The sequence below is a fragment of the Paroedura picta genome, chromosome 14 (genome assembly GCF_049243985.1).
Source record: "Paroedura picta isolate Pp20150507F chromosome 14, Ppicta_v3.0, whole genome shotgun sequence".
Taxonomy (NCBI): Eukaryota; Metazoa; Chordata; class Lepidosauria; order Squamata; family Gekkonidae; genus Paroedura; species Paroedura picta.
In genome coordinates this window covers 11,927,494-11,940,625 of record NC_135382.1, presented here as the reverse complement: position 1 = coordinate 11,940,625, position 13,132 = coordinate 11,927,494, and the positions used below count along the sequence as shown (strand labels likewise).

General features: G+C 42.2%; 1 protein-coding gene across 9 annotated transcripts in view; it reads right to left on the bottom strand.

Annotated features, from left to right (window-relative positions):
• LOC143824016 (protocadherin beta-16-like) overlaps window positions 1-13,132 on the bottom strand; it is a 234,763-nt gene that overhangs the window by 156,981 nt on the left and 64,650 nt on the right. The window contains exon 1 of one of the 9 annotated variants that reach the window (XM_077310805.1): window positions 9,174-11,753. The exons of 7 other annotated variants lie outside the window; for them this stretch is intronic. In XM_077310805.1, coding sequence (XP_077166920.1) covers window positions 9,174-11,591 — 2,418 coding nt within the window. In that variant the 5' untranslated portion in view covers window positions 11,592-11,753. Of the gene's footprint in view, window positions 1-2,201; window positions 4,887-9,173; window positions 11,754-13,132 lie in introns of those variants that run through there. One more of the 9 variants, XM_077310807.1, reaches the window with a different exon arrangement.

Genomic DNA, 13,132 nt, shown 5'->3' with positions numbered 1-13,132 from the left:
GTCCATACTCAAAGAGAAAACATGTTCAAATAAAAAATTATTACATCCCTTGTTCACAAATCTTGCTTCTGAGCATCACTCACCTCTTTCCTTCAACCCTATATGTATACATCTGCAGAAATTTAATATCTACTTCCCATTATGGTAACACCATTTGCAATCAGGCACACTTCAAAATTAAACCATAATATATACCACTATCCCTTCCCTAAACGTATATTTATTGCAGCATCTTTGTTACCCCTTCCAATGCAAAATTTCCACTTTGCCTGTGGAGGGGCTAGAATATAGGTTTTTTTTGTAGTAATACAAAAAAATATGATCATTGAAATATAACAATTTAAAGACTGAAATATGAGTCTGGCTCTTAAATATCTGGACTGGCTCCTACAACACACAAAAAATTGTCAAGGCATGGCTTAGACATTCAAAGTCTTCTCTCCTCCATATTTTATTTGACATTTATTTTAAAATTTTATAAGAATTTCAAAATATGTCTTAACATACATAATTTATAAATTTGGAATTCAGTTCAGGAAAAGGCAAGTTTTTCTTGTTAAAAATAGCTTTGTCTGCTGGGTCTAATTTTGAATCCATCAGGAATGTTACTCCATTTGTACTGAGAAACTATTTTACAGAAATTGAGAAGGCATTTGATAGTATTGAGTAGAATTTCTTAAGAGATGTTTTACTAACATTTGAATTTGGTCAGTCTCTTAGAAATTAGATAGATTTAACTTATAGTGTACTTATTGCAAAGACAGAATTGGTATCGCTTCTCTATTATCAGGACACAGAATGTTTAATATAAGTACAGATGTTCCGGCAATACAGATGAGAATTGGGGTGATATACAAGGTATTGGTATTCAGCAAAAGATGGCTCAGATCTTTTAAGCAAATGATAGTTTCCATTGTAAGATACTCTTAGGATTCATTTATTAAGTTGAAATCATCAGGGGATATGGAAGGCAGCATATCACTTTGGACAATCTGTGAAGCTCTTCAGAATGAATACACAAGCTGAATTGGGAAATAAAATAGGAAATGGGACCTAGATAGAAATCTAAGAGTATAACTTAAGTGCATGGCTCTTGGTTTCAGTGAAGTTTTTAATGGAAGATAATCTTTTAAAAAATTTTCTAAAGTAGAGAAATTTCAGTAAGTAAGGTGCTCCCTCTAAAGGATCAAAATTATTCAATGTGGATCTGCTGATGTAATGTCAACAAGATGATAGCAAAGGAAAACAAAGTCACTAAAAAGCCCAGGAAAATGCGTGGTAGTGATTATAAACTAAACCAACCAAAGCTGCTCCATTGTCAAAACCAAGCTGAGATTCATCAGAATCTGGACAAAACTGTAATACCAATAAATAAATAAAAAATACATGCCACTTTTCTGCACAGTTCTCTGATTACCGCAAGTACTAGCAGATAGTCATCAAGGACGTTCATCCAGGCCTGTTAATAACATTCACTTAGTTAAGTTGTGGATCTGGTATGAGAGAAATTCATTCTCACCTGGAAAGTTCCATAGATACTACCTAGTGTCTTCCTGGCTAGTGAGAAGAAGGGTTCCTCCTTGCTTTTATCTTTTCTTTCCTCTATGATGCCAAAAAAGATACCTTCATTATGCTCAAGAGGCAGCTAGTTAGCTTCCTTGTTTTATCTATGTTCTTTACTACCACTTTAATAAAGCCTTATTTGTTTTATTGTGCATGAATTTTCTAAGACCAAACTCAGTTACAGCTTACTTATATTACTGCACCAAGGGAGCCGTGACATCTTCTCTTCAACCAGTACTCCAAACTTTTTAATTCTGTTTGCTTCTCATGATGATATCTTTAACACAAGATTCTGGGTTCCCACAAATATGTTTTCCAGTTCCACCCCTTTTTGTTTGATAATAAAAGCAGCTCCAAGCCAGATACAGTTAGAAGGAAAAGCTTAAATTGGTGTTCATTTACAAGCTATTTTGTAAAACTGTGCTACATAAAAATGCATCAATTAAATAGTCACTATTATTCTCCCTCATAAAACAAGATGAAAATAGTTTTATCCTCTTCTTTATGTTTTCAATGCAGAAAGCATGTGCTTAATCCCCACTGAAAAACTAAATGATATAAATATTACTGACAAATTAAAATATTAGGAATTTCCATATGAAAACATTTATTCAACTGAATGCCAGTGAAACTCTCACCTGACTCCGGAGCTGATTGCCTGCTTCATGACTGGGCACTTCTTGGGGACCAGGGGAAATCCCTTGAACTCCCTGGGACTGAGCAGGCTCCAGAGAAATCACAGGAAAGAGAGGCCTGAGAAACCGGAACTCACTGTTTAGAGATCCACCAGCTAAACACACCTCATAATTGTAAGCCCGGGAAAGGGATCCACCATCAGCATCTCCACAGTTCTCTGGGAAATTTGGTCCCACTGGGAAATTCAGGGCAGAGCTCTCTATGAACTTTCTCCTTTTATGAATCTTGATGGCAACAAATGCCAACATGGAGACCAGAAAAATGGAGGAGATAACAGCCAAGCATATGACCAGATACATGGTCAGGGTACGGTCTTCCTCCCCCACCACTTCCTCTTTCGAGATCTCCACCATCTTCATGTAAGGGTCAGAAAAGCCATCCACGAGCAGAATGCTTAGCACTGCAGAGGTGAACTTGGGAGGGTGACCATTATCTCTGACCCCAATTATAAGTTTCTGTTTGACGGTGTCTCGTTTGTTAATTGGTCTTGTTGTTTTCACTTCTCCATTCTGAACCCCCACACTGAACAGGCCTGGTTCGGTGGCCTTCAGGAGCTCATAGGAAAGCCAAGAGTTCTGACCAGAATCTCTGTCCACTGCCACCACCTTGGTGACGAGGTAGCCAGCCTCCGCACCCCGGGGAACCAGGTCATTGGATGGCGAGGTGCCATTTTGAAGCGGGTACAGGATGAAAGGGGCATTATCATTTTGATCCAAGATAATAACTTGGACAACAACTTCAGAGGTCAAGGGAGGAGAACCACCATCGACAGCCCTCACCATCACATGGAAATTTTTCACCTGCTCGTAGTCCACTGATCGAATGGCATACAGATTCCCAGTTTCAGAGTTGATGGAGACATAAGAGGACACGGGTTGATCACTGACTTTCCCAGGCAAAAGAGAATAGGTCACTTTGGCATTTTTGTCCTTGTCCAGGTCTTTGGCTTGGACCAGACCTATGAGGAGACCTGGAATGTTATTTTCCCATAACTGCATTTCATATGTTGGCTTCTCAAATACTGGAACATTGTCATTAACATCTGAGATTTGGACATTAATGATTCTTGTTGAAGTGAGTCCGGGAGAACCCCAGTCTGTGGCTGTGAGGGTGATGTTGTACTCTGGGATTCTTTCTCGGTCCAGGGGTTGTTGGGTCACCAGCTGGTAGTAGTTATTCTCAGAAGCTTTTAGCATGAAGGGCAGGTTTTTCATGACAGTGCAGGAAGTTCTGCCATTGTCTCCAGAGTCTCGGTCTGTGACATGCAAAAGCGCCACCAATGTATCAGGAGAAGAATCCTCTGGTAAGGGGCTGGTAATGGATGTGAGGGTCACTTCTGGGGCATTGTCATTTCTGTCCTCAACCTCTACTATGACTTTGCAGTAAGCGGAGAGCCCCCCTCCATCCGTGGCTTTGATGTTTATTGCATAATTTTGATTCATTTCATAGTCAATGTTCTCTGCTACAGCAAGTTCCCCAGTTTGTTGGTTTAACTTGAATACTCTTTGTACATAATCTGGCACCTGGCTGAAAGAGTAATTGATCTCTGCATTGGAACCCAAATCCTGGTCAGCTGCTTCCACTTTTGTTACAAAGGAGCCTAGTGGGCTATTTTCCATGAGTTTCACTTTGTACAGATTTTTCTCAAAAATGGGAACATTATCATTTGAATCCAGAACATCAATGATAATTTTTGCTGTTCCTGTTCTCTTTGGCATCCCTCCATCAACAGCTGACAGAATCAGAAATATACATGTTTCCTCTTCCCGGTCTAATTGTTTCTCCAATACTAATTCCGCAAATTTAGTTCCTTCACTGTGACTTTGCACATCCAGCCGAAAATGGTCATTGGGGCTAAGCGTATAATTCTGAATTGTATTTTCTCCTCTGTCTGCATCTTCAGCGCTCTCCAAGGGAAATCGTGTATTAGTTGGCATGTGCTCAAGTATTTCAAAGGAGAATTCCTTTTTAGAGAATTGTGGAGAATTGTCATTCACATCCTCTACTTCAACTTCTATTCTGTGCACTTGTAGTGGATTTTCCAGCACAATCTCTGAGCGCAAGATGCAAGGGTCCTTCTGGCCACACAGAGCCTCTCGGTCTATTCTGTCCTGTACTATCACATTCCCAGACTGAGGATCCAACTGGAAATATTGCTTGGTGCCTTCAGAAACCAGCCGGGCCCTGCGAGCAGAAAGCTCCTTCACATCCACCTTCAAGTCCTTTAGCACACTGGCTACCAGAAATCCCCTTTTCTTTTCCTCGGGCACTGAATAGCGGAAGGATTCACAGATTGCCCCACACGTGCACAGAAAGAAGAAAAAGAACCAACCTGGTCTGTTGCTGTGATGCATTTCCATTGTCTCAGCCTTGTTCAGGGCACATCCAAATCACAGTAAAGCAGCTACTGGAAGTGATTGTTGTTTGATTCCCAGGCAAATCTTTCCTTTTTTCTGTCTTTGATCTTGGTTACAGATTGTAGTGGCTTCTTTCTTCCGAAATCGCACACTCTTTGCCTGCAATTAAGGTTGTTTTCTCTTTGCTTTCTGTGTGAAGACTGCAATTTTGTGGGAGATTCAATATTCCCTGAAAGTGTTTTGTGTGGAGCAACTGCACCATCTGGCGTTTGAACAATAATATGACATTCCTTAATTCTCTCTTATTACTGAACATGTGTAAGAAACACTTGCTTTCAGTTTACACAGCTTACATAACAGGTTCTTTGGGCTCTCTTAGTCAGCCCCCCCCCCAAAAAAAAAACTAGGTTACTTTCCCTGAAAATGGACAGCTGATTTAAGTCATTGCTTGTTAGAAAAACCTTTAAAAGGGGTACATGTCTCTGTTCAACTGTAGATTTAGAATTCTATCCCAATATGCTTGTTGGATAGCTGAAATGCAACTTTTTCCCATGTGCGTATATATGTGTTTTATACATTTTATAACCTCATGTCCCTTAACTTCATCAATGGTCAAGGTGAGGCTTGTGTTGTGAAAGGAAGGTTTCCAAAATTGACCACTAATTCATGTCTGTGGTTATACAAACAAAGGTTGCAATACATAAATACATGACCCAGAATTTGTGATACGCCAGGGTTCAGGGTTTTTAAAAAGACTCTCTGTTAAATCTATTTCTGAGGTAATTTACAAATTGAAAAATAGCAACCTACGATTAACCATCCAGCTTTACTAAAGTTAACAATAAAACCAACAGGTTAAAAGCACTCCATATCAACAATAAACTATTATTAGTAGTAAGCATCAGGCTGCTAGGAGAAGAAATTACTTATTTGTATAACAAGTGGTAAGAAAAGAAAAAACAGAGTGCTCTAGGGAGGAAATTCTATCATTGTAATGGATCAACCGAAAAGGTTTCATCTCCGAGGGTACACCTGGGACATGATTAATATGTACAGTCCTTTATTTTATAAGCTTACCCACCCCCTACTCTAGGTTAAAATCATGGACTAATATTGCCACAGCCCCTTATCTGGTAAACATCAATTATCCCAATCCCAGATGGGCCTTCACCAGAGCAAGGATGGACACGCTTCCATCAGCAGAACCATTCGGGAGTTATCAGCAGCAACCTCTGCACTTAAGACTCTTTTTATGTCATAACGCTGTGGAGACAACATCCCATATTCTGCTGCGTTGTACACTATATCAGGATGAAAGGAACAAACCAATAATCCCCACTCTATCTTGCTTTAAACCCTTGGAAAGTTATTTGGATCATGCAGAAGGGTATCCTGTGACATTTTCACTGGGAGACAGGATTAAGACAGTTTCAAGTGATGTAGCAAAATATTGTTTTTTAATCTCCGGGAAAAGGAAAGTTTTAGCTAATCGAATTTGCCAGTTTTAATAGCATATTGTACTATTTTATGTCATCAACGTGTTTTGTATTTGGTGATCAATTGTGTTTGTTTGTGTGTGTGTGTGTGTGTGCGCGCGCACACACATGTGCGTGAGCATATAGACACACACACACATATATTTTTGCTGGTCATTGACCATATTAATAAACTACATACAAGCTTTTAGGTGGCTCACTGGGGGTGGCTGCACACATCACCTTGAGATTCCATGCCAGCTACCCTTCCTCAAGGTTACTATTTACTGATGTACAACATGCACACTACATTTGCCCTTATTCTGATGGCCTAGAGTGTTTGAAATTAGCCATTCATGTATTCCCCAAATGCATCCCACCTGACAACACCCCTCACCTTGAAGTTGGGCAAGAGCTGAGGCAAGAGGGCAAGAAATCACTGCAACCCAACTGGTTCTAATCCACACCTTCAGCCCTACTGAGAAAGCTGCTGACTGGCCAGTAAGCACATGCCACAGATCCATACAGTAAGGGGCATATGAAAGGTGCCAGGTTGGGGGCCACAGTCTTGACTTATGGGCCTGCTTAAATTCTTTCAGCAGTTAGAAAGCAAAAGGCATAAGGAGATTTTGCTAAAGATATTCAAGGTCAATTTCAAGTTTGTAAACACTAACTGGAAATGATCCACGTACCCTAATCAAGTAAAGCTACTGCATTGCTAAGCAAGGAGCTAGCTTGGTATAGCAGTTAAGAGCGGTGGCCTCTAATCTTGAGAACTGGATTTGATTCACCACTCCTCCGCATGCAGCCAGCTGGGTGACCCTGGGCCAGTCACAGTCCTCTTAGAGCTGCTCTCACAGAGCACTTTGATCAGAGCTCTCTCAGCCCCACCTACCAGGGTATCTGTTATGGAGAGAGGAAGAGAAGGTGATTGTAAACCCCTTTGAGACTCCTTCAGGTAGTGAAAAGCTGAGCGTAAAAATCAATTCCTTTTCTTTTTTTTCATCAGTTTTTGGCATGCTTGTGTTATCTGTTTTTTTGGAAACAAAGGTACAGTCAGCCTGCCTCACTCAGACGAGGCACAGACTAATTTCCTTTTGGCTGATCTCTGCCCTTCTATATCTGTTGCCACATTGATACATTTATCAATTAAATTAAGGAAGAAATTTGTTGAAGGAAATGTCAAGAGAATTTAAAACTGAAGTTATATTTGTTTTTTTCTATATTTAATGTTTGTGGTCTGGAGTTTTGTTGTTGTTGTTCTTTGATTTATTCCCCACCACACCCAGAACCGGCTTGTCGCGGGTTACAGGCATTCGATAAAATCCCATTAAAACCCCCATTAAAAGGACAAAGAAACCCAAGACATAAAAACACATTAGAACAGAGAACATGACAGAATACCACCCCCTACCCATCCCTACCTCTTGAGGGTGGAGGAAGGAGGGTCAAGATTGTAGGGAAATCTCTGGAGTTTAATTTGAGTCTCTAAGATTCCAGGAAGGGGGGGGCCTGAAGGCTCTGCTCCAGAATCAGCCCCTCCCCTCTGTGTGTGTTTACAGTTGAACTGTCGTTTTCTTCCTCTCTGCCTATATATACACACATACATACATACACTAAGGTGACCAGATTGCCCCACTTTTGGAGGGATATCTGGGGGCACCTGGCAAATTGTATTTAGGTTGCAATTAAATATATATATATATATATATATATATTGCAATACTATTTTTGCGTTCTATGCGTTCTCTGAAAAATTTTGTTGCTCCATATAGACCAAATTTTTAATCAACCCCCCCCCCCCCCGGTCAATGGTGTCCTGATTTACCAATGTTAAAATCTGGTCACCTTAACATACACTCATTGACTATAAAGACATTTCAGACTCTGCTACATTAGAAGAAGAAGGTGGAATATCCTGCATATGGTGAGAGCTGGGATATTACCCCAAGGGAAGGGAAAGGCTTTAACAAAAATGATTCAAGTTTTGTGTTTTTTTCTGTGTGTTTATTATATTGCACATTCTATCCAAGGTTTATTGTTGTGATCATCATTCTTTTGTTTTCTTTTCCATTTTGAATTTATAATAATGTTAAGGCTTATAGCTACAACATCTAAGAGATAAACTGAGACATGCACAGGCAAATGTTGGCTTATTTAATCAGTTTATTTGGAACTCTAAAACCACTGAAGCAAAGCATAAGTGTGAACATGCAAAACTAAGGAGAGTTACTCCAGACTAAGCCCATTAACTTCAATGGACATAGACCAGAATATATACAGTAAGTAGTACAGATCACAGTCCCCAAAAATAACTTTGTGAAGTCTTTACCACTATGTCACTTCCAGGGAAAACCCAGAAATGGGCTCCGATCAAAACTCTATGGTCTTCAGAAGTGATGTAGGGGAGCACAGAACTCACACCTCTTCCACGTTCCCCACTTCTAAAGCACTCATAGGGTGCCAGATATTACTGGGGACCTCTAGATCTATATGCCAGCCAACATCCTACTTAAGAGAAGTACCTGGAAGATTTTGTAAAGTCCTAGATATGCATCCTTGGTAACTTTAAGACTAGATTACTGCAATGTGTTCCACATCAGGGGCCAGTAGAGGGTCACTCAGTCTCCAAGGCATTAAAAGAAGCTTTCAGCCCATCCTCCAGTTATGTCCTAATCCTTTCATTGTCCTTACCTTTAAAGGTATCAGAGCAGCTTCACTCTTTTTTGTTCACATAAATCAAGATGGTGGACAGGGAGACTAGAGACATATTAGAAGGAAGAAGCCACAAAGGAGTGATCGTGATCTCAGAGAAAAATGCTACATGAATATCACGGGCAGGAGATCCCTGTTCTGAAAGGAAAAGACTAACAGGGAAGGGAACTAAGAAACCAAAGTGGAAAAGAAAATCGAGAAGTGCACCAGAATTTGACACATTGATTTCAAATACTGCAGCTATTCAGTAACTGTTCAAGGAGAAATACACAGGGAAAAAGGGTGGGAAATAAACAATAGCAGAAATCGTTATATTATATCACTGATGGAGTAGAATAGGGGTTAATTTAGAAAAAGAGCTACTCGCCTGTTCCCTTGGTTTTCCTCCCTCCAATTGTTCAGGAGTCCCTTGAGAAACGGAAGAAATCCTGTGATTCTGAGAGACGTTTGGGTCCCCCATAGAGAAAACAGGAATGAGCGGTCTGAGGAATCTGAACTCGCTGCTTAGTGATCCACCCGTTAGGCAGACATCGTAGTGGTACGCCCGGGAGAGTGATCCACTCTGGGAATCCACACCAGTCTCCGGAATCTCAGGTAAGGCAGGTGGGAACTGAGGAAGGGCAGAGAGAAAGCCAGACTCTTTCTTGTGCAGTTTGATGACGACAAACACAATGACGCAGATCAGGAACACAAAGGACACTGCAGCCAAGCAGATCACCAGGTACATCGTCAAGGAGCCGTCTTCCTCCCGGGCTTCATCGTGACGGACACTCGCAATATTCAGGTAAGGGTCTGAAAAGCCATCCACCGGAAGGACATTCAGGGTTGCAGTGCTGGTCTGGGGAGGGTGGCCGTTGTCTCTCACCAGGATAACCAGCCTCTGCTTGCTGGTGTCTCGCTCCGTCAGGGGTCTCCTGGTTTTCACCTCCCCGTTCTGGGCTCCGATGCTGAAGAGGCCGGGGTCAGTGGCCTTCAGCAGTTCATAGGACAGCCAAGAGTTCTGGCCCGAATCCCCATCCACAGCCACCACCTTGGCCACCAGGTAACCGGCCTCCACTGACTTGGGCACCAGGTCGTTGCAGGGGGAGGTGCTATTCTGGAGGGGGTAGAGGAAGAAGGGCGCATTGTCATTTTCATCCAGGATAACAACTCGAACACCAACCTCCGAGCTCAGTGCAGGAGAACCCCCATCTGAAGCCCTGACTATTACTTGGAATTCCCTGATCTGCTCATAGTCCAGGGATCGTAGGAGGTACAGATTCCCGTTCTCAGAGTTGATGGAGACATAAGAGGCCACAGGAGCACCGCTGGCATCTCCAGGCACAAGAGAATAGGTCACCTGGGCATTCTGCTTCACGTCTAGGTCGACAGCATGGACTGAACCTATTAGAAGGCCTGGAATATTGTTTTCCCACACTTGCATTTCATACTTGGCCTTCTCAAACACTGGAGGGTTGTCATTGATGTCGGAGATCTCAACCCTGATTGTTCTTCTTGCAGTGAGCTGGGGAGAGCCCCAATCGGTAGCTGTGATCGTGATGTTATACTCAGGGACTCTCTCTCTGTCCAAAGGACTTTGGATCAAAATCTGGTAGTTGTTACTCCCAGTGGCCTTTAACATCAAGGGAAGGTTTGTGTCTATGGCAGAAGAAGTTCTGCTGTTCTCTCCAGAGTCTTGGTCTGTGATGCTGAAAAGTGCCACCACAGTCTCCAGGGGAGAATCTTCTTGCACAGTGTTGGAGATAGATATGAGAGAGACATCTGGAGCATTGTCATTCTCATCCTCAATTTCCACCAAGACCTCACAATATCCTGAAAGACCCCCTCCATCTGTTGCTTTGACATTCATATAGTAGCTGGTTTCTTTTTCATAGTCAAGGAGACCCAGAACAGTGATTTCCCCTGTTGACTGATGCAAGTAGAACAAGTTGCCTATGTCCTCAGTCACCTGGTGGAAGGAGTAGCTGATCTGCGCGTTGGAACCAAAATCCAAATCTCTGGCTTCCACTTTCAAGACCAAAGTATCTCGAGGGCTGTTTTCCTTTAATGACACAATATATTCAGATTGTGTAAACTGAGGGAAATTGTCATTGCTGTCCAGAACAGTAATATTTATTTGAACTGTGCCTGTTCTCTTTGGCATCCCTCCATCAATAGCTGTGAGAGTGAGCAGAAATTGAGCCTCCTTCTCCCTGTCTAGCGGTTTCCTCAGAACAAGGTCCAAATTTTTCTTTCCACTCCTGCCCCTTTGTATTTCCAAGTGAAAATTCCCATTGGGACTGAGCGTGTAGTTCTGGATACTGTTTTCACCCAAGTCGGCGTCTTGGGCAGATTCCAGGGGGAATCGAGTATTTGCAGGAACAGTCTCAGGAATTTGTAGATTAAACTGATCTTTAGAAAACTTTGGAGAGTTATCATTCACATCTTCTATCTTCATCTCTATACTGATGACCTCTAAAGGTTTGTCCAGCGCAATTGTAGAAAGAAGTAAGCAGGGATCAGTCTGGCCACACAAAGCTTCTCTGTCTATCTTTTCATTTACAAAGAGGTTCCCAGAACGGGTGTCCAGCTGGAAATACTGCTTATTGCTTTTGGAAACTAGCTGGGCTCTGCGGGCAGAGAGCTCCCCTGCTCCCAGTTTCAAATCCTTCAGCACATTCACCACCAGAGACCCACTTTTCTTCTCTTCAGGCAAAGAATAGCGAATGGAGACACACACCACTCCAGACAGAGAGAGTAAGAACAAAAGGTACAGACCTTTCATGATCCTGAAGCAATTGTCCATTTACAGGTCAGATAAATCCATCAGGTTGCAATGCAGATCTTCAGATGTTCATTTGTTGAACATACACACTGCTAAGGACCCAGTTTTTTCTCTGCAGGGTTTTTAATTCCTGTGAATATTCTTTCTCTATTGCTGATAAAAAATGAGCTCCTTCTGCCTCTGTCTCAGCTTCCAGGAGTGTTTTTTGCCACAAAACTCAATTCCAACTAGTGTGTTTGACAATGCCACCACCATGTGGCTCAGTAAGGAAAAACAACTAACTTTCTGTGTATTTCATTGCACGGCAAACCCAATGCAAGATTCATTTAACCAGACAGGCCTACATTTATTCTGTCCGGCTACAAAATGCCTGTGAAATGGTGAGATCACTTATGGAAATCTTGTCACAAAGGTGAGCCACAGGCATAGAGTTATTTGTGACTGCTCCCTTTTCTGTGGCCAAAGTCATTCGTGACCTTTAGTCTATTAAGCACAGGGGCTTTTGTCCACTGACTGCATAGCTTGCAAATAGGGTTACAACCAAGTGTGAGGGTTGTTGTGTCCTTGAGGGAAAACATTTCCTCTACTCTCATTTAGAAAAAGAAGAAGAGTTGGTTCTTACTCTTCTACTCTCATTTACTTTCTTCTGATGTTCGGATCTTGTCCTGTTCCTCTCTCATGCACAAGAAGATATCATGGTGTGATTAGCAGAACTAACAAAAAGTACGCAGGTCCTCAAACGCAATGCAACTGTACTGCAACATCACAACGAAGAGATTAAATCCACCCAGCGACTGGGTGGAAGTATGATTTAGCGTTGTAGGTTATTTTCTATAATTTCATCACCCAAAAGATTACATTTAGAGAAGATTGAGTTATTAACAATACTGAGGTGTTTCCATTTTTATTTTTGCGATTTTGATTCTTATGTTGAACTAGCTTCAAAGCCCATTCCTAAAATGGGCCTTGAAAGGGCCCCCTCCCCTGGCCCCTGGCCAGGCAGCTTAAGGTAGCTTTGGGCTGCAGCTTGCAGCCAGATCAAATGGGGCGGGTGGGGGCTGGGCAGCTCGTTAGGAGGCCTGGGACAGAGCTCCTTAGCAGGCAGTCAGCAGGCCCAGCCTAGCAGGCTAAGAGGCCCTTGTTAGGAGGCCCTCCAGCACAATCCTTTGCCCAGGGCCACTCCCCTTACCTGCTGCTGGCTTCAGGCACTGAGGCATCTGAGAGCCAAGAGGCTAGAGTCCAGGGACGGAGAGCAGGAGCTGCAGGGGCAGGGCCAATCAGGGCAAAGCTGGCTGCACCCTGATTGGCCCTATTCCAACTTGGACAGCCGGACATGTCCCACCCCCTAGGCTGTTTCATAAATATATAGAAGAACAACAATGGATAAGGATTAACATGTAGCATGGGGATATATTTACATGTTATATGGTTGTAGTTAGGATATCACTGATGAAGGTATCAAAAATGGACTGTACATAGGAATCCATTTTGAAATTGTTTTGAACATTATTTTCATTGGAATAAATAATTCTGCCATCAATAGCTTGAGACTTTTTTCTTCT